Source organism: Coregonus lavaretus, assembly GCF_964263955.1.
Source record: "Coregonus lavaretus genome assembly, chromosome: 22".
NCBI lineage: Eukaryota > Metazoa > Chordata > Actinopteri > Salmoniformes > Salmonidae > Coregonus > Coregonus lavaretus.
The window spans coordinates 21,800,778-21,822,570 of record NC_140009.1 but is presented as its reverse complement, the minus strand read 5'-3'; the positions used below and the strand labels follow the sequence as shown (position 1 = coordinate 21,822,570).

Genomic DNA, 21,793 nt, shown 5'->3' with positions numbered 1-21,793 from the left:
ACACCTTTGCTAACAGGTGTTGTGTAAATTTAAAACTTGCACAAGACAGTTCATAGAATTGTCCATTTAAAGAAATGTAGCCAATTTATTCATTACTCAATTTAGTTAATCCAGAGATTCTTACCTCTGCCTTGATTCAGCAGTCTTGTCCAGATTATCATGGCATTTGTAGTTCTTTATGATCGCCACATTAGCAGCTAATTAGTGTTTCATTTTGGGGGGGTAAATACAGGCGAATATATTGATAAAAGTCAACTTGTCCTAGAGAGGTTTACACGGTTATCAAAACGTCATGCCAGGGTAAGCCTACATGAAACACAGCCCTTATGTTAAGTGTTTCTAAAATCCCCTATGGGAAAATGAATGGTGGAAAAATTATTGGAACCATTTCCCTGTGACTGCTAAGTTTTATGGGTATTACGACTCATACTGTGGTACTCTATTGCAGAATTCCCTGCTGTCATATGACAATGAGTCAGGCCTAATATTTTTTTTGCATGACTAAACTAAGCAAATGCTACAATTCTTGTGTGTGAGATTAGATTTTTTATTTTAATCTTTCAAATGTTTTGGAAATGTAAAGCATTACTTTGATATTATCCAAACATGATCATATCATTTTTGTGTCCTACGAATTATTTTGGAACGTTTATACTCTGTTATTGACGAACATGGTCAAAGATTAAGACCGTAAATTACGTGATGACGTAGGCAACACGTTTTTTTACTCTGTACGTAGGACGTCCAGCCGGTTGCGGTTCAAAGAGGAAGGAAGATGGCGGACAACAAAGGCGAAGAGGATATGGAGAGTTCTTCCAAATTAGATTCAGAACCTCAGGGAGAGGATAGCGGAGACCCCGAATTGAAAGATGTGAATACGCTGATTGCCATAGAGACAAATTTGAAAGAAGGAGAGGATTCACAATCCCAGGAGAATGTTTCCCAGATGCCTAAACCCGCTAACGACGTCGTTAGCGGAGGAGGGGACGCTAGCAGCAACAGCGCGGGCACAGGGGAAGAAGGCAGCATTAGCAGTAACGTTAGCCCAGTTTGGAACACCAATGGGGCGACAACCGAATTGAAAAATGTGAATGCGGTGATTGTCACAGAGCCAAATTCGAAAGAAGGAGAGGATTCACAATCCCATGAGAATATTTCCCAGGTGCCTACACCCGCTAACATTAGCGGAGGAGGGGACGCTAGCAGCAACAGCGCGGGCGCAGGGGGAGAAGTCAGTACGAGCAGCAGCCCAGTTGGGAACACCAATGGGGGGACAACCGAGTCCTCGGCTGCTGGGGACACTGCTGGAACCTCACCAGCACTCACAACCGATATGTCCCCACCAGCCAACCCCGTCACCCCAATAAACCTCATGGATACGTGCGCTGTGTGTAAACAAAGTCTCCAGACCCGTGACTGTGAACCTAAACTCTTACCGTGTCTTCACTCATTTTGCTTGAAATGTATCCCCCAGCCAGAGCGACAAGTTACCGTACAGGTGCCCGGGCCGAACGGACAGCCAGACACCCACATAGGTGAGTGTAGCCTACTTTCAAGTGGGCATGGAATGCACAATTGCTAGCTACAGTGGTGTAGGCACCAAGTACCAGCAATTGTGTATAAACGTTGAGTACCATGCAGCTGCCAAATGGTCAGCAAGCATAATGACATGCTAAGTCGACTTGATGGCAAGTTTCAGGATAATATTGGTTTTCACTAATTACTAGCCGTCATATGGAGATAGATAGTAGCTATATATTACTCGCACTGTGACTCTTCTTACAATCACATTGGCCATAATCTAGTTGTGGTAATACAACATAGCATACTGAATAGTCAACAGCCCCTGGGCCTGATAGGCCAGTTATGGGCAATTCCATGGTAACACCGAGACTCAGATTTGTCACTTTAAAATGTATGTCAAACAAAAACCAATGATTGTAAAGTTAAATAATTCATACAACTCTATGCACAAGGCCTACTTAACAATTTCCTCTGAAAATGTTACAAAAACACATTTTACTTGAAGAGTGCATATGCAACATTTGGTAACAGAATGATGGTTTGTGCTGTTTGTGCCATCATTCTGTTAACATTACTTAACTTTGCATCTGCACTGCTCTTCAAGTAAATGTGCATAGAGTTGTATGGTTAGTTTATGCCAGAAGAGGATTCATATTGAATGTCACATGTGCCCCACAGCTAGATACAGAATATAATTATTCTCAGTTTCTCTTATCTGTAAAGAGCCTTGGCCTAGGACCCAAAATTCAGTTTCACCATCCGTGGGAAGTTTGTCCATCCACACAACATGATCGTTGCATGACATGTCAACTACAACATAATAGGTGTAGGTAGCCTCGAGGTTTAAGTGTTGGGCCAGTAACGGAAAGGTAGCTGGTTTGAATCGTGGAACCAACAAAGTTAAAAATCTGTCTGTGCCCGTGAGCAAGGCATTTAACCCTAATCAAGGGGAGTTGGGATATGCAAAAATACACATTTCCATGTCACACATGCGTGTACATGTGTGAAATAGGACAAATACAAGCACCCACCTAATTATTTTATATTTATCATACATATGCCTATAATGCCATTGACAAATCAAATGACAGATGAAACATGGTGCTCTTGGTTTCTGCTGAGAATAAATTATCTGCTTTCCAGCTATACTTATTTGTCATTTTGATGCTTTTCCCAGTTCCGATTCAATTCACCTACACAGTAATGTCCAAAGAAGTCAACTTTTTGCAGTTTGCTGTAATGATTAGTCCATGCCTATTTCTCCCTATGCAATATTTTGGATTACTATTTACTTTTACTCTATCAATGCTAAATTCTAGTAAACCAGATCTTGATACATTAACCCTAGGCTAACTACTGACATTCAAAACTCATTTACAGACATTTTATGGGTAAGTTATTAAAGCTTAGGTCTAGATAATGGGCAACCAAGAACACACAATTCCAGCATTATTTCTGGCATTAAATCAAGGTACAATGTTTCCCATTATAGTTGTGACCTTCTAGTGGTGGGGTGGAGTGGTGGTCATGTAGACAGACCATGTGGTAAGGCCATGGGGTGAACATGTCTGACCCCCAACCATTACGATACATTTGATAATGCCCAGGAACACTGCCCTTTCTGCTTGCCAGCACTCATTGCACTCAAATGCCATTATGACACATCGGCCTACACCTAGTCTGGTCCTCCTAGATCTGTTTGTGCGTATTGCAGCAAACCCCCTATGGTCATTGATGTGCCAAACTTTTGGCATTGACAATGACCATAGGGGTTGGCTGCAATACGCACAAACAGATATAGGAGGACCAGACTAGGTGTAGGCTGATGTGTCATAATTGCTTTTTTCAGAAGGCAATGAGTGCTGACGAGCAGAAAAGGCAGAAACAGATCTGGGACCAGGCTGCACCTAGCCAATTTATATTCAATGCCTATGGCAATTTGGCCATTGTGGTCAAAACTACCGAAGGGTTGTTCTTTTTTTCTGTTATGACCCACTTTGTCTTACCAACATGGCTAAGTTTCGATGAATTCGATGTAAAACATAAATACAAACTCCTAAATAAGAGCACCAAGTCTACAAAAAATAAAATTGCCACTTGGTTTGGTATAGACTACCTACAGCTGATGGTTTGGTATAGACCACCTACAGCTGATGGTTTGGTATAGACTACCTACAGCTGATGGTTTGGTATAGACTACCTACAGCTGATGGTTTGGTATAGACTATCTACTGCTGATGGATTGATTTGGGGAAATGTAAACACTCACATTTGAACTATTAATGCAAGGACTTGCAGTCCATGAGATCGATATCATGGTTTTAAACATATTTTGAAGCTACACATTGTTTATTTACAAAGACTGAAATGCTAAGAAAATCATAGGCCTAAATTAAGTATTAGGCCAATCATACAACGTTATATTTTGGTTTATTTGCCTTGCCCTCAAGGCGATTGTCTGAATGTGGCATCTGTTTTTAGATTCCATGTAGATATGTAGCTGTACAGCCTAACCATTAAACAAACATGTGGACTAATAGTACAAGATTGTCAGCGTCATACACATGTAGGCTATTCAAAAGGTCAGGCATGACAGGTGCAACAAAATTAGACTGTATATTTAATAAGTTGGCCGTCTTCTTAGTTTTCCCCTAGTCTGATTTTCTATGTTATTTTCAAACATTCATGCATGAAATTCTGCCTATTAGGTCATATAAATGGTATAATGTAACAATAACAGACCATGATTTTGAAAAATGTGAAATTGTATTTCGATACAGTTTGTGTGCAGTGCACTGCATGCATGTGTTTGCATGCGCCCTGATTTGCCTCAGTTCAAAGTGTCACAGCTGCAGTGGCAGATCAGTCTTGGTGGTGTGGTCTCCTAAACCCTTTCAGCTGCACTCACAGCCAATCACTCACAGCCCATTGCAGTTGGGGCTTACACAAACCGGCTGTGTGCAGCATGAGCTGGTATAGACTGGCTCAAACCGGATTGAGCTGGTTTGTGCTGCATCCAGTAATGTACACAGAAATTTAATTAATGGGTTTAAGGGAGTTGAGAGGAGTTAAGTTTGGGGGTGGAGCAGTTAAGGATTATGTATTCAACATTTAGCTTGCAGTTAAGGATTATATATTCAACATTAAGCTGAAGGGTTATGTATTTTCAACATATCATTGCCCACTTTTCATACAGCTCACATTTGCGTGTCTCATATGAGCATATCAATCTGTCATTATTCAGAAATCTTGAAAATAATTGGAAATATTGGGGTGAATCTGAATATGATAATTGAATGGATTTATATAATGAATTTATATTCCCAACCCTCAAAGGGGAACTGCCTCATCCACCACCAATGTGTAGCACCCACCTACTTAGGCCCTAAAATGAATTTCATAGTCCGCTATTATGGTACTTACTAATTCAGTTGTAGCATCTTTATTATTAATACGTTTAAGTACCAACGATTTGTAAACTGTGAACAACTGACATGGCTGATGTTTTTTAAACAAAGCTACCCAGAAATCAGTCTTCAGATTGTAGATGCAATCAAACTTTATAAAACTAATCTTCATCCCACCACATTTTTTTGTGGTAGTGACAAGTTGCCAAAAGTTTAAAATGAGTTGAACCAACTTGATGATTTGCATTCGTCTCTTTTCTACACAGGCCTTTTGAATAGCCTCTGACCTCTGTAGTATCTGTATGCGAACTATTAGCAAGAAAATAAACGTTTTTTTTGCTGATTTCAAATAATGTTTTCTTTGTCAATTTAACCCCTTAGGCCTAACCAGTGCTTCTATCTTGTGTCTTTCCTCTGTCTACTCTAGTGAATGTCATGCGGTGCATAGTTTGTTGTCAAGACTGCAAACAGAGTGACATCATTGACAACTACTTTGTCAAGGACACCACCGAGGCCTGCAAGACTTCAGATGAAAAATCTGCACAGGTATACCACAATTTAACTCTTATTCAATTCAGTTACATTCAAGTGGATGGTTAATGTAATTTTAAATTTTATTTTTATTTTTTATTTTTTATTTTTTTTAATTTTTAATTTTTTTGTCATTTAGCAGACGCTCTTATCCAGAGCGACTTACAGGAGCAATTAGGGTTAAGTGCCTTGCTCAAGGGCACATCGACAGATTTTTCACCTAGTCGGCTCGGGGATTAGAACCAGCGACCTTTCGGTTACTGGCACAACGCTCTTACCCACTAAGCTACCTGCCGCCCGTAATACAAACTCCCCCTTTATCAGCTGTTCGTAGCCTAAGTAGGTGTCTAAGTGGGGTTGTGTGTTTTGTCTCATTCAGATGTGCACCAGTTGTGAGGACAACGCAGATACCATTGGGTTCTGTGCAGAATGTGGAGAGTGGTTGTGCAAAACCTGCATCGAGGCTCACCAGAGGGTCAAAATCACCAAGGACCACAAAATCCGCAAGAAAGAGGACGTCTCTGAGGGTAAACTGTCCTACAAACCTAAACACAATATGTGATGGGTACCCTAGAATATCAAGTGACAATTTGACATAGCCAAGTTGGACGTGTAGGCCAGAGGTTTCTATTTGCAAGTAGAAGGCTCTGGTGTAGGCATTTGGTGACCCTTAGCATGGTGTAGTTTCCCCAGGCCTCCTAACTTCACAGCTGATTGGCTGTTGCTGTGACAACCATGCTGCATAATCAGTCTGAGTGCTCCAGTAGTAGTAGTAGATTGGCCCGGCTCATTCTCAGTATAGCTGACATGCAGTACTCTATACTTTATTCATTAATGTATTTCTCTTTCTTTGATTCTTTCTCTCACACTTTCTTTCACTCTTAAAAACAAATTTAAAAAGTTGTATTCTTTTGTCATTTCTCTCTCTCTATTTCATACTCTCTTTCCTTTGTTTTTCTCTTGTCTCTGTAGAGTCTGTAGGTGTGTCGGAACAGAGGCCTGTGTTCTGTCCCATCCACAAACAGGAGCCCCTGAAACTCTTCTGTGAAACCTGTGACACACTCACTTGCCGGGACTGCCAACTGCTGGAGCACAAGGAGCACAGGTAGGACATGCAGTAGTGCATAGACAACACATGATCTTTAGAATAGGAAATCAAAATCTGTAGTGAATTTTGGTCGGTAGTGGTGGTGGATGGTAATACGTTTGGTTTTGTGTTACATTCACACACATCCAGTGAGGATCGAGCACAAAGAGAAAAGCAGCAATCTAGTCCAGTGATCTAAGCCTTGGTGTTCTTTGCTGAACAGAGTTTCTCTTCTCTCAGGTACCAGTTTCTGGAGGAGGCCTTCCAGAACCAGAAAGGCATCATCGAGACGCACATGGTCAAACTGCAGGAGAAAAAGACCTACGTTCACTACTCTCACTCTCAGGTGACAAGCAGGTACAGCAGCATTCCCATCTCTACTGTGAACGTTGCTTGTTTGGAGACGTCATAGCTGCAGGGGGAACTTTCCCCCAGGTATAGATCTAGAATCATCTTCCCAAATCAAATCTTAACCATTAGTGGGGGAAATGCTAAACTGACCCAAGATCAGCGTCTAGGGGCCACTTCACCACCCTACAGTGATTTCATAAGGGCTTGTTTATGGGTTGAGAAGTAAAGTGCTCTTTTGTTGTTTACTAGTGTGTCTCTAGTTTGAGTGTCTCTGGGTGTGTCCCCGTTTCCATCCAGGATAAAGGAAGTTACTGATACCCATAAGAAGGTGGAACATGACATCAAGATAGCCGTGTTCACTCTTATCAACGAAATCAACAAGAAGGGCAAGTATTTACTGCAGCAGCTTGAGGTAAGGCCATCATGGAACCTATGCAAGGAATGCATTTGAACTTGTCCCTCAAAGCCTTTAGAATTCCCCAAATTACTTGAGTTAAAATCATTTATGCTCTCAGGCCCGTTTTCCTAGAGACAGATTATGCCTAGTCCTGGACTAAAACACACTTTCAATGGAGATTTTTAATCCAAGACTAGGTTTCGGGAAACCGGCCCTCAGTGTTTTGTCTAGGCCTATATATTGAGAAACATGAATACTAAAGAATCACTGAACTTAATTTGGCTCTTACATTGCCAGATGATGTGAAATTGTTTCTGTGACATTACTTGAATACTGTTTTAATTGAATAAAAAGGGTTAGGCTTTACCCTAATTACATAGGCGGATGGATGCCTGTTGGTAACGTTTCTCCCTACGGTTTGTCCCTTGGTCCTCCAGTGTGTGACTAAGGAGAGGAGCATGAAGCTGTTGTCCCAGCAGACAGACATCGCCAACCTGGCCAGGCAGATCCTCCACGTGCTCAACTTCACCCACTCTGCCATTAACAGCGGCAGCAGCACCGCCCTGCTTTACAGCAAGAGGCTGGTACGGAGAACAAATAAACATACACAAAAACACACTCAGGGAAAGGCTCACACACACAATCTATTCTCCACACAGAAAGGCCAAAGAGTGCACTATAATATGCAGAAGCTATAAGGGTTGCCCTATCCTAAATCGATCCTCTCTATAAACTATAGTGTCTAAAGTATCTGCAAACCAATAACATCCCAATATCTTAATATGTGTCTGTGCAGATCATCTACCAGCTGCGCAAGGTCCTGAAGGCTGGACTGGAACCAGTGCCTCAGGCTAACGGAGCTGTTCGCTTCTTCTGTGACCCCACATTCTGGGCCAAAAACGTGGTCAACCTAGGTGAGCGGATTTACTACTCTACATGCAGGGAAGTATGCAAGGACATCTGTTTCTGGCCACTGATGGTACAGTATAAAGCATTGCATAAAGCGGGAGATGTGCCCTACCTGCACACTGATGATAGTGCTTCCCAATGGTGACCACAAGATTGGCAGACTGTTTGGCATAGTTGCACAGTTTGGACTACGAGGATTAAATGTCTGTGCCTTTTTCTTTTTACGCTTGTATCCTTTGCATCATGGTAGGACAGCAGATTATTTGACACGGCAATGTCTAGGGGACTGGTATAGACTACTAACAGCTCAGCTGGTAGAGCACGGCGCTTGTAACGCCAAGGTAGTGGGTTCGATCCCCGGGACCACCCATACACAAAAAAAAAAATGTATGCACGCATGACTATAAGTCGCTTTGGATAAAAGCGTCTGCTAAATGGCTTATTATTATTATTATTATTTTTACATACTCAGTCACTTACTTTAGCCTCTCCTCTCTCACCCTCCCACTGTAGGGAACCTGGTGATCGAGAAGATGCCCCAGGCTCAGCACCCTCCCAACATTATGGTGGGGCCCATCTCCCCGGGCCACGGCCACCCGGGCCACGGCAAAAGCCCGGGGCAGATCAACCTGGCCCAGCTCCGGCAGCAGCACATGCAGCAGCAAGCCTTCGCCCAGCAGAAACAACAGCAGCAGCAGCACCAACAGCAGCAGCAGCAGCAGCAGCAGCACCAACAGCAGCAGCAGCACCAGCAGCAGCACCAACAACAGCAGCAGCACCAACAACAGCACCAACAGAGGATCCAGGAACAGATGCGCATTGCCTCCCAAATGACCCAGCAGCACCCCAGGCAGGCTGTACCTCAGATGGTACAGCAGCAGGTAGACTGAGGAGGACTGAATGTCTTGATGTTTTTAGGGTACCATTGTTCCCATCGATAGCAGTGGTATAGTGGAGGGAAAACGCAGTTTACACACCTTTTTTTATTTTTCACAAGCATTTACCCACCTATTGCGGAAAAATGCATTGAAAATATAGGGAGTGTTAATTTACTCAACCCAAACTGTGATCAGCATTTACCCCCCACATAAAAAAAAAAAAACCAATACATCACTAATCAATAGTGCCTTACAGAAAATATTTCTGCAGTCATAACATAGTGGACCTATAATAGTACTGAATATTATGTGTTGCTCTAATGATTTTGCTAATGACAGTTGTATTTTGGGGTAAAAGTATAACTGTCTGTCCTCTGCTGTGTCTCTCCCTAGCCCCCGCGCCTCATCAGTATGCAGGCCCAGCAGAGGGGCCCCATGAACGGCGGGCCCCACATGTACCCCCCCCACCACCTGCGCCTGCCCCCGGGACAGGGCCGCATGCCCAGCCCCAGTGCCCAGCCACGCATGCCCAACGGCCAGCAGTACTCCCCCATGATGCAGCCTCAGCTGCAGAGACAGGTCAGACTACACCACTCGCATTATGTCCCTGAAGGGATCATTTTTTAAAATTGAATTGAGTTGAGGTATAGATACATTATTACTCCCCAAAAGGGAAATTGATCAGTCAACGCATCCAAAGATCATATCCATAAAATAATAACAAGAACAATCACATATAAACAATAGGACGGCAGGTTAGTGGTTAAGAGCATTGGGCCAGTAACCGAAAGGTCGCAGGTTTGAATCCCTGAGCCAACTAGGTGAAAAATCGGTTGATGTGCCTTTGAGCAAGGCACTTAACCCTAATTGCTCCTGTAAGTCGCTTTGGATAAGAGCGCCTGCTAAATGACTCAAATGTAATATGTTTTATGCATAAACCGGTATTACTGATTGGTGCAACTGTCACCATTTTGTAGTAGGATTTTCACTGTATGTATGGGTACCTTTTTGTGTTTAGATGACTGTAGATTCTGAGCTGAGCGACCACAGGTTTCGTTTGTTACATCTCACTGGGGTTTGGCACTTTTTCTACTTATACGTAAATGGTAGTTGTTAGGGCTGTGACGATATCAGTATCGCAATACTCGTTAGTATCGTGGCAAGGAAACAAAACACAAAGCGGATTGAACGTCTTAAGGAAAACAGCCCTAATGTTGGAAGCAAACATCATTATGTCGTCGTCCAGAGTCACATTTATTTATTGTCCAAGCAATAGCACACAATTTTACATACAGCAGGTTTTTAAAGGACCAAATAGTCTGCTTTGTGTTTTTGCCATGGAAAGAATATTGTGATATTGGTATCATCACAGTCCTAGTAGTCTTGTTGCATGGGCATGATTCGTGATTATGCTTCCAAAAATGACCTTTCAGCACGTTGTAGACCTGGTAGAATTAAACAACAATAAATATTCAATGCTGTTGCAAATCTCCAGTTTTTTACCTCCTTCTCTGTCCCTGTAGCATTCAAACCCAGGTCATGCTGGACCCTTCCCGGTGGCATCTCTCCACAACGTGAGCGCTGCCAACCCCACCAGTCCCACCAGTGCCAGCATGGCCAGCGCCCATGCCCACCGTGGCCCCGCCAGCCCCATAGTGGGCGCCATCGACCTCATCCCCTCCGTCACCAACCCAGAGAACCTGCCATGCCTACCAAACATCCCCCCCATTCAGGTGCACACAGCCCTCAGGGACCAGGCACATGTCACGCACCTCCAAATCTCACCATGCCTGCTTCCATTCTCATCCTTTCTCCTGGCCCCCACCCCTTTGCTTTTTGTAGATCTGAGGGGATTGGATAAGTATGAGTAATATGATGAATATTTAATGTATACTGAGCAAAATATAAACGCAACAATTTCAATGATTTTACTGAGTTACAGTTCATATAAGGAAATCAGTCAATTGAAATAAATTCATTAGGCCCTAATCTATGGATTTCACATGACTGGGCAGGGGCGCAGCCATGAGTGGGCCCACCCACTGGGGAGCAGGGCCCAGCCAATCAATTCGTTTTTTCCCCACAAAAGGTTTTTATTACAGACAGAAATACTCCTCAGTTTCATCAGCTGTCCGGTTGGCTGGTCTCAGACGATTCCGCAGGTGAAGAAGCTGGATGTGGAGGTCCTGGGCTGGCGTGGTTACACGTGGTTGTGAGGCCAGGTGGACATACTGCCAAATTCTCTAAAACGATGTTGGAGGCGGTTTATGGTAGAGAAATTAAGTAAATTATCTGGCAACAGCTCTAGTGGACATTCCTGCAGTCAGCATGCCAATTCCACGCTCCCTCAAAACTTGAGACATCTGTGGCATTGTTGTGTGACAAAACTGCACATTTTAGTGGCCTTTTATTGTCCCCAGCACAAGATGCACCTGTGTAAGGATCATGCTGTTTAATCAGCTTCTTGATATCCCACACCTTTCAGGTGGCTGGATTATCTTGGCAAAGGAGAAATGCTCACTAACAGGGATGTTAAAATATTTGTGGGATCTTTTTATTTCTGCTCATGAAACACTAAGTGTTGCGTTTATATTTTTGTATAGTATAGTTTCTGCCATATTGCTTAATACCTATCTGTGCTCATTGAAGGAGCTAGGGGAAGGGGGTAGGAAGCGGAACGGAACCTGGCTCAATTTAGATCAAATCAAATGTGGTGCTCATACATGGACATGGTGATACTTCATCAGAAATGTTCACAAGGTGAACTGAAAATGACCACTAATTCAGTGTTATTTTCCTGTGGCTGGATGCTTTGTGGCACCATTAGCTGGAAGACGCGGGCTCCAGCAGCCTGGACGCCCTCCTGAGTCGCTACATCTTAGCCAGCACATACCCTCAGCTGGGCCTGGGGCCCCCCGGGAACATGAACCTCTCCCACGGACCCTCCACACACTCCCCTGGCTCCTCAGGTACTGGAGGACGACTCTACTACAACGAGCACAAACACTTTCTTCACACACACAGCTTCAATCCAATCTATGATTTTAAAATCCTTTTCTCAAATCACTGTCATGGCTATCACGTTTTAAAGAAGAAAATTGTTTGTCTTACATGACTTCTATATTACTGCCTCATCCTTGCTCTCTGTCTGTCTCCCACCCGCAGGCTTATCAAACTCCCACACGCCTGTGCGGCCATCCAGTACGTCCAGCACAGGAAGCAGGGGCAGGTAATGACGACACACAGGCCAAGCACTAGACCTCTGCTCAAACACCAGGACTCTCACAGTACTTTGAGACAATGATGAGAAAATGACACTATTACATAAAACTGTGAAACATCCATAGGATGCGCAGAAGGTAGCATTGCATATACGGAACCATTGAGTAAGCTGAACAATGAATCTCACTGGCATACATAAATATACACTAGCAGTCAAAAGTTTGGACACAACTACTCATTCAAGGGTTTTCCTTTATTTTTTAAAATTCTTTACATTGTAAATTAGTAGTGAAGACATCAAAACGATGAAATAACACATATGGAATCATGTAGTAACCAAAAAAGTGTTAAACAAATCAACATCTATTTTATATTTGAGATTCTTCAAATAGCCACCCTTTGCCTTGATTACGGCTTTGCACACTCTTGGCATTCTCTCAACCAGCTTTACCTGGAATGCTTTTCCAACAGTGTTGAAGGAGGTCCCGCATATGCTGAGCACTTGTTGGCTGCTTTTCCTTCACTCTGCGGTCCGACGCATCCCAAACCATCTCAATTGGGTTAAGGTCGGGGGATTGTGGAGGCCAGGTCATCTGATGCAGCACTCGTCACTCTCCTTCTTGGTAAAATAGCCCTTACAAAGCCTGGAGGTGTGTTGGGTCATTGTCCTGTTGAAAAACAAATGATAGTCCCACTAAGCCCAAACCAGATGGGATGGTGTATCGCTGCAGAATGCTGTGGGAGCCATGCTGGTTAAGTGCCTTGAATTTTAAATAAATCACACTGTCAACAGCAAAGCACCCCCACACCATAACACCACCTCCTCCATGCTTTACGGTGGGAAATACACATGCGGAGATCATCCGTTCACCCACACCGCGTCTCACAAACACACAGCGGTTGGAACCAAAAATCGCAAATTTGGACTCCAGACCAAAGGACACATTTCCACCGGTCTAATGTCCATTGCTCGTGTTTCTTGGCCCAAGCAAGTCTCTTATTCTTACTGGTGTCCTTTAGTAGTGGTTTCTTTGCAGCAATTCGACCATGAAGGCCTGATTCACACAGTCTCCTCTGAACAGTTGATGTTGAAATGTGTCTGTTTGAACTCTGATGCATTTATTTGGGCTGCAATTTCTGAAGTTGGTAACAATAATGAACTTATCCTCTGCAGCAGAGCTAACTCTGGGTCTTCCATTCCTGTGGCGGTCCTCATGAGAGCCTGTTTCATTATAGTGCTTGATGGTTTTTGCGATTGCACTTGAACAAAGTTTCAAAGTTCTTGAAATGTTCCGTATTGACTGACCTTCATGTCTTAAAGTAACGATGGACTGTCGTTTCTCTTTGCTTATTTGAGCTGCTCTTGCCATAATATGGACTTGGTCTTTTACCAAATAGGGCTATCTTCTGTATACCCCCCTACCTTGTCACAACACAACTGATTGGCTCAAACGCATTAAGAAGGAAATAAATTCCACAAATTAACTTTTATGAAGGCACACCTGTTAATTGAAATGCATCCAAGGTGACTACCTCATGAAGCTGGTTGAGAGAATGCCAAGAGTGTGCAAAGCTCTCATTAAGGCAAAATGTTTAAAACTTTTTTGGTTACTACATGATTCCATATGTGTTATTTCATAGTTTTGATGTCTTCACTATTATTCTACAATGTAGAAAATAGTCAAAATAAAGAAAAACCCTTGAATGAGTAGGTATGTCCAAACTTATGACTGGTACTGTATGTATAACTGTGTAAGGGAGGTATTGACTGTGTCTGTGTGTGTGACAAGCTGTGGCTCTGCGGGTAGGCCAGGGCCAGCAAGCGCCCCAATGGAACAGCAGGTCAAAGTCAAGCAGGAGCCCGGAGCCGAGAAGGAGTGTGGTTTCTCGGGAACCTCCAACGTCAAAACGGAACGAGGGAAGGATGGAGGGAGGAGCGCGTGCATGGTAACACACCTAACTGCCCAGCTCTTTCAGCTCCTTTTAGCTTGTCTAGACCAAGATCTATATCTAGCAGGTATCTGTTGTCTGTTGAACACCAGAGGTTTTCGGCCTCACTTCTTGACGCTAAACCAGAATTCTCAATGTACTTAACCCACTTGAAAGGGTTCAGGTTTTTCTTTCCATGTGTGTTTGTCCCACAGATGAGTAGTCCAGAGAGCAGCCATACTCCCCCTCTCCCCATGTTGGGCTCTGTGGCTTCTGGTTCCTCTGTCCAGGACGTCCTCAAGAAGGTGGGGGAGTACGTCAAAACTGAGCCCCAGGACCAGGAGGCCTGCAGCGGGGCCAACAGGCCTGCGAACGCCCCTATCACCACCAGCATCACATCCACTGTGGCCTCAGCCACACTGCTGACCAACGGCAAGGGAGCCGCATCCGCTGCCCTGCGCTCTCCACGCACTGCGCAGGGGACCAACCAGAGCGGGGCAGGAGGGAAGGAGGACGACCCCAACGAGGACTGGTGTGCCGTGTGCAACAACGGGGGAGAGCTGCTTTGCTGCGACCGCTGCCCCAAAGTCTTCCACATCACCTGTCACATCCCCACCTTGAAGTGCTCCCCGAGGTGAGCCCCTGATGTGTGCACACAGGCTGGCGTTGACTACAGTAGATGTCAGAATGAGAATGAATTTCATTCATCTAGCACCATTCATTCAAAGCCTTTTACATTGGATGCTGATATCTTGCTACACATCAGCTATAATTTTCCCATGTCTATCTATGCCTATATATCTGGGTTATTGCTTCACATTTTCTTTCTGTGTTTCCCCTCTCAGTGGAGAGTGGATGTGCACGTTCTGCCGGAGCCTGGCCAGCCCGGAGATGGAGTACCAGCCTGACGACGAACCTCGTGGCGAAAAGGACAACAGTGAGCAGGGCCTGAGTCCTGAGGACCAGAGGGTCAGTGGAACCATGCACCTGTAATACCTAGAACACGCGTCAACCTCTTTCCACTGAGGGCTGAGTGTGTGCAGGTTTTCGCTCCTCCCTTGTACTTGATTGATGAATTAAGGTCACTGATTAGTAAGGAACTCTCCTCACCTGGTTGTCTAGGTCTTAATTGAAAGGAAAAACTAGCAGACACGAGGCCCTCCATTGAATGAGTTTGACACCCCTCACCTAGAATGTCTTTCCCTGCTTACAGTTGAAAGGAGTTTCCCATAGGATTAGTAGTTACTACTGCCACTGCCAATTCAATGCATGTGGTCCTCTGTAGCTCAGCTGGTAGAGCACGGCGCTTGTAACGCCAGGGTAGTGGGTTCGATCCCCGGGACCACCCATACACAAAAATGTATGCACCCATGACTGTAAGTCGCTTTGGATAAAAGCGTCTGCTAAATGGCATATTATTATTTCCACACTACGTATATCAGTGAATTTCCATTGACCAACTAAAACCCTGTTCCTGGAGCGCTACCGTCCTGTGCGTTTTCACTCCAACCTTAATTTAGCGCACCTGATTCTAATAATTAGCTGTTTGATAAGCTGAATCAGGTTAGTTACAACTGGGGTTGGAGCAAAAACCTACAGGAAGGTAGCTCTCCAGGAACAGGGTTGTAGAGCCCTACTTTAGATGCCCTCACATTTGAGGAGTGAATCAGTGTGAATCAAGTCAGTACAGCTCTCTTAGGTAGCATAGTGGTTAAGAGCGTTTGGCCAGTAACTGAAAGGTTGCTGGTTAGAATCCCAGAGCCGACTAGTTGAAGAATATGTCGGTGCACTTAACCCTAATTGCTCCTGTAAGTCGCTCTGGATAAGAGCTTCTGCTAAATGACTTAAATTTTAATTTTAAATGGAGTATGTGAGTTCCAGACAACTTGTATTTAGTATGTTTGTGGTCAAGAAGCCTGATGTGCTACTCCTGGCATTTTTATTTTCTGCGTTCAGACAGTGGGACACACATGCCTCAGTCTCTCTCTCTCTGCTTTTCTCTCTCCTAGCTGAGGAATGATAAGGACTTGTGTAATGTTCTCCTGAATAACCACAACCCCTTTCTCTCCCTGCAGAGGTGTGAGCGCCTCCTGCTGTATGTTTTCTGCCATGATCTCAGTGAGGGGTTCCAGGAGCCTGTCCCTCCCTCTGTAAGTATCACCAGCATGGAAAAGGCAATGCCACCTGCATTCTATCTGACCTTGATGGCCACATGTACTCTTTACCTCTACTGAGTACAGCTTCTAGGTTTCTTCCTTCTAGGGACTTTTTCCTGGCCACTGTGTTCTTGATTCTGCCATTGGTTTCTTTGGGTTCTTGGCCTGGGTTTCTGTAGAAGCACTTTGTGTCAACTGCTGATGTAAAAAGGGCTTTATAAATAAATTTGATTGATTGGTTTATTGACTCTGCCCTATACCCACAGCACCACATTACTTCATCATTGTGGCTATAACCATAATGTTCTGTATGTTAAATTAATGAACCAATATGGCTCTCAAATCACAGTGTTCCCCTCTCACCAGATCCCTAATTACTACAAGATCATCAAGAAGCCCATGGACTTGACCCTGGTGAAACAGAAGCTACAGTTGAAGCATGTCCAGCACTACCAGAGCTCGAAGGAGTTTGTCTCGGATGTGCGCCTGGTCTTCAGCAACTGTGCCAAGTACAACGAGGTGAGTGGGCATGACTTCCAGGCATGAGGCGATGGGGCTGACTTATAGTTGAATGGATGCAGGAGAACACATGCACACTAATACTGTATGCTGACAGTGGGAATACACTATTCAGAAGGTTGAGATCTTTGGCATGGACTTGTGCACCCACAGGGATTAACACTGGATGACTGGATGCAGTTACTGTGTACTCACACTAGACTGTTTGTTGTGAATGTGGTGTTGCAAAACTAATTTGCCGTTTTTCTAACCTGAATATTTTCATGGCCACTGTCTTTCTGGTCAGTTATTTTGTAAGTAGTGGGGTAGTCTGCTATCATAAGACTTCTTGATTTGTTTACTGAGGAGTTAACAAAACAAGCAAACCTATAAAATATTTACTATAATTGTCATTATTGCCACAATATATTAGTTCAGAGATTGTCATTCTAAATAAATTTCTTGTAGAGATGACCTTTTAAAAAGCTAATAGGTTCCTTTTTGTCTGTATTCATTATAGCTAACTGTTTCTATCAACAAAAATATAAACGCAGCAATTTCAAAGATTTTACTGAGTTAAACTTCATATAAGGAAATCAGTCAATTGAAAAAAAATCATTAGGCCCTAATCTATGGATTTCACATGGGCAGGGGTGCAGCCATGGGTGGGCCTGGGAGGGCATAGTCCCACCCACTGGGGAGCCAGGCCCAGCCAATCAAAATGAGTTTTTCCCCACATAAGGGCTTTATTACAGACAGAAATACTCCTCAGCCCCCCCCCCCCCCCCCCCTCAGACGATCCCACAGGTGAAGAAGCCGGATGTGGAGGTCCTGGGCTGGAGTGGTTACACGTGGTCTGGGGTTGTGAGGCATGTTGGACGTACTGTCAAATTCTCTAAAACGACGTTGGATGCAGTTTATGGTAGAGAAATGAACGTTTAATTCTCTGGCAACCGCTCTGGTGGACATTTCTGCAGTCAGCATGCCAATTGCACGCTCCCTCAACTTGAGACATCTTTGGCGTTGTGTGACAAAACTGCACATTTTAAAGTGGCCTTTTATTTGTCCCCAGCACAAGGTACACCTGTGTAATGATCATGCTGTTTATCAGCTTCTTGATATACTACCCCAGAATGGATTATCTTGGCAAAGGAGAAGTGCGCACTAACAGGGATATAAACAAATTTGTGCACAAAATTTGAGAGAAATAAGCTTTTTGTGCATATGGACAATTTCTGGGATTAGTTTTTTTCTGCTCATGAAACATGGGACCAACACTTTACATGTTGCGTTTATATTTTTATTCAGTTTAGTTTGTCATTGACTGTTCCACACAAGTCCTGGATCTTAAAGCAGAAGTTGCTTTTCTTTACAACCAAATGTTATAGAAGGGTCCAGACAACCAGCGATTTTAATTTCCTCATCCTCATTATGCAGTACGGGGGCTCTGAAAAAACATGAACAAATGCTCCAAAAACACCCACATGCGTACTTTTTGAAACAGAAAACGCTCTCAGTATATTGGTGTAGGTCTTTAGATGTTGTACACATGAAATTGTGTCATTCCGAACTTTATCCACAGCATTATATTCAATTTTGTGCGACTCGAGCCGTTTCCCCTATCCAGCTGTTCCATTCTCAGTGTAGCATGCTGCTATAGGTAACTGCCATAATAAAGGAAACGCCAACATTGTCTTAATAGGGTGTTGAGCCACCAGAACAGCTTCAATACGCCTTGGCATAGATTCTACAAGTGTCTGGAACTTCCTGTGTGGAAGCACCTGCTTTCAATATACTTTATACCCCTCATTTAGTGTTTCCTTTACTTTGGCAGTTACCTGTAGAATGGACGTAGCGGTCGAGTCGCAACAAAATGGAATATAACGTGGTGGATAAAGTTTGGATTTGCCACAATTTCATGTGTACGACATGGAAAGACCGGCATCACTATACTAATAGCTTTTCTGTTTCTAAAATGACTCATTTGGGTGTTTTTGGAGCCTTCATGTTTTTCAGAGCCCCCTTACTGCACAACGAGGATAAGGAAATGAATCGCTGGTTGGTGGTAAGTTTCTCAAAGAAGTGAAATCGTAAAAAAAGGGGTCTGGTATCTTTTTAAGACGCTGGTGTAAAGAAAAAGAAGCTAAATACTCCTTTAGTGTAATAATGAATAGTTTCAATCTGATACTAACCCAAATACTTTAACCTTTCGAATGCAAAAGAGTTGTCCCATGTGTGTGGGATCTTCGTCTTTGGCTTTGGAAGTCGAAATGTGCCGATGTCCGAATTGGACCTTTGATATAGTGTCGAACATGTTTTCAAGTGATGTGTTTAGGGGGGAAAGTAATTTACAAAGTGGTTGGTTTTCAACATTGATTTGAAATGGAACAGAGGGGAACAATATGATACCTTACATTGAGAAAATCAATGAGGAACTTAGTTGTGGTGGTGACGTTAAAAGGTTTCCTATTGGTTGAAGTTGACATAGTCAGTGGTCCAGCTCAATGTGCCATATATGCTACATATGCATAAGTTACGATTTCCAAGGACACTTACTAGGTATCAGTGAATGAACTGTCAGTGTCAAGGACAGTAAATCAAGCTAAACAATTTAGCAGGGAGAGGAAGTGAAAGCTGTCACTCCCAGGAATACGCCAGGACCCACGGCAATGCCATGGATGCTGTTCAGAATTCTCTCAGCAGGCAGAAGCAGCCAGGTAAAGACTGACCATAGACTAGACTAGTTGGGAAATGTAATGACAAGATTTACCCAATGTCTGTAAGCTGCAACCTCAGTAAGTGATACAGGAAGTGAAACGAGGATATGGAGGGTGACAATGACACAAACCATATTTGGACACAAGTTCACTAAGGGGTGTATATTCCTTAGGCCCAAAGACCTAGGGTAGTGACAGTACACATGGTTGTTACCTATAACCTGTCTGTACTGTGAAATCCCCCTCCCCCTTCTGCTTTTTTTGTATTTTATTGTACTGTTATCGCCCCTTTTTAGATGTCTCGAATAATCCAGGTTTATGATGAGGAGAAACAGAGTAATGTGCAGGTAAGCTGTTTCTAATACACATGGAGGGGAAAGGTTCGGCTGCCCACCCTGCCACTAGGAATGTTAACCCGCTAATGTACTCCTCCCTCTCCCCTCCCATTCCTTACCCATTCATCCCTCCTGTTCAATGGTACCCTCACATCCCACCCTCCCCTTCCTCATACTCTCCCCCTCTTTCCTTTCCTCCCTCCCTCCCTCCCGGCAGGCGGACTCAGAGGTGGCGGAGGCAGGGAAATCTGTGAGTTTGTACTTTGAGGAGAGGCTGCTGGAGCTCTACCCAGGTGAGAGTTTCCCCGAGGTACCAGAGGAGGCCGAGGTACCAGAGGTACCTGAGGAGCCCCAGGCCCCAGCTGGAGAGGGGGAGGAGGCGGATCTCACAGAAGACTCCGAGGATGAGTTTGTGCAGCCTAAACGCAAGCGGTTAAAAACGGATGAAAAGCCGATGCACATCAAGTGAGAATCATTGTGTTAAGAGGAAAAGAAAAGGTCAAGAGAAGTGAAAGGATTGTCTTCCTCATCTCACGTTTTTTGCTTTTTTCCCTTTTAAGGCCACATACGTAAAATGCAGGACCTATTGTACAAATGTACAGGTTTATTTCATCCTTTTCCTCTTTTAAAGAGTTATTGTAAAATAGAAATTAAATCAATCTGTGTATCCGGCAAACTGGACATTTTAAAAGACACCTCCATTTCCTCTTCTGTGGCAATTTAGGGATGTTTAAGAAAGTGCTTGTACAGATTTTAAAGTATGATTTTGTTTGCAGTAGTTAAATGAATGAGTCATTTTTTTCTATTATCATTTATAATGTTTGTAAATCTATTGTGAAACATGCTTTATAAAGTATCTGAAACTCCCATTTCCCCTAATCTTGATGTACTATAAAGTTTGACATGAATTACCTACCAAGTATTTGTATTGTGTGTTTGTTAAAATATTTTACCGGCTGTAAATAAGAGGACCCAAATGAGGAAAAACCAGTGACTTGTTTGATCTTTCATCAATAAATAAAAGATGTTCGTCAAATATTTCCTGTAAATAGTGTTGATGTCAATGTTGCAAGACAAGACTTCATTTCAGGCTCTGAGAAGAAAATACGTTTTAAAGGTAAACTGCCCCTTAGGCCGTTTAAAACCAGAGAAGTTAGTTCTATGTGGCATCGATATGAGTCAAACTTTTACTACAAAGAGTAAATGGGATAATTTTGGTAATGAAGTCGGTCTTGTCCAAAACTGAGTTTTGTGAGTTTGTCACCATTTACTGGAGGGTGTATGGATTACTTGCATGCCCACTTTTGCCAATGATGGCCAATATCCCAGATATAGCAGGTTGTGGTCCGCCCCCAACTGCCATGTAGACATTTGTCAAATCAGCATATGGGTGCACAGGCTGAGCTGCATTATTTGCACTGGAGCCTTTAGTGGTATGCAACCCGTAGAATAGCTGGAAAATAGCACGTGCTTCAGGCAGAAATGTGGATGCAGCGAACATCAGATGTACAATATACTACAGAGATGTTTTAAATATCATTATTACGAAATTGGATAATGTTATTAGGAAATAAATAACTCCTTACTAAATAACACCTTATCTCGTTATTATGAGAAAGGTGACGTTATAACGACAAAAATGTTATTACGAAATAATCCAGTTGTATGTTATGAGAAATAGCCTTTATTATGCTGAAACGTTAGCAAAGGCTCCTTGGCAAGCTTGGTTTCCTCTCATGCACAGGTTGACATGTCAACTTGTATTTTCTCCTCGGTTTGAGGCATTGGGAGATAGTGTCATTGAGCAAAATAGATGGTGTTGTCATTAGTTTACCAACATTGTGGAGAAATC

The 21,793-nt window shown here is 43.4% G+C and overlaps 1 protein-coding gene across 5 annotated transcripts; it reads left to right on the top strand.

Moving 5' to 3' along the window:
• Positions 1-752: 752 nt before the first annotated feature.
• Positions 753-20,860, top strand: LOC311150357 (E3 ubiquitin-protein ligase TRIM33-like; the record flags this gene model as incomplete). Of its 5 annotated transcripts, none has more annotated exons than XM_084187765.1 (21): positions 761-1,535; positions 5,359-5,477; positions 5,842-5,989; positions 6,435-6,567; positions 6,790-6,906; positions 7,198-7,312; positions 7,735-7,881; positions 8,094-8,211; positions 8,720-9,087; positions 9,478-9,663; positions 10,103-10,159; positions 10,608-10,817; positions 11,912-12,053; positions 12,250-12,313; positions 14,097-14,253; positions 14,451-14,869; positions 15,081-15,204; positions 16,311-16,385; positions 16,758-16,910; positions 19,903-19,953; positions 20,159-20,860. In XM_084187765.1, the coding sequence occupies 21 exons, from the start codon at positions 776-778 to the stop codon at positions 20,408-20,410; spliced, it is 3,915 nt and encodes a 1,304-aa protein (XP_084043891.1). In that variant the 3' UTR covers positions 20,411-20,860. The 5 variants fall into 5 exon arrangements, with proteins under 5 accessions (XP_084043894.1, XP_084043891.1, XP_084043892.1 ...); XM_084187766.1 differs by having other exon boundaries at positions 776-1,535; positions 14,115-14,253; XM_084187768.1 differs by lacking the exon at positions 10,103-10,159 and having other exon boundaries at positions 753-1,535.
• Between the last annotated feature and the right edge of the window lie 933 nt (positions 20,861-21,793).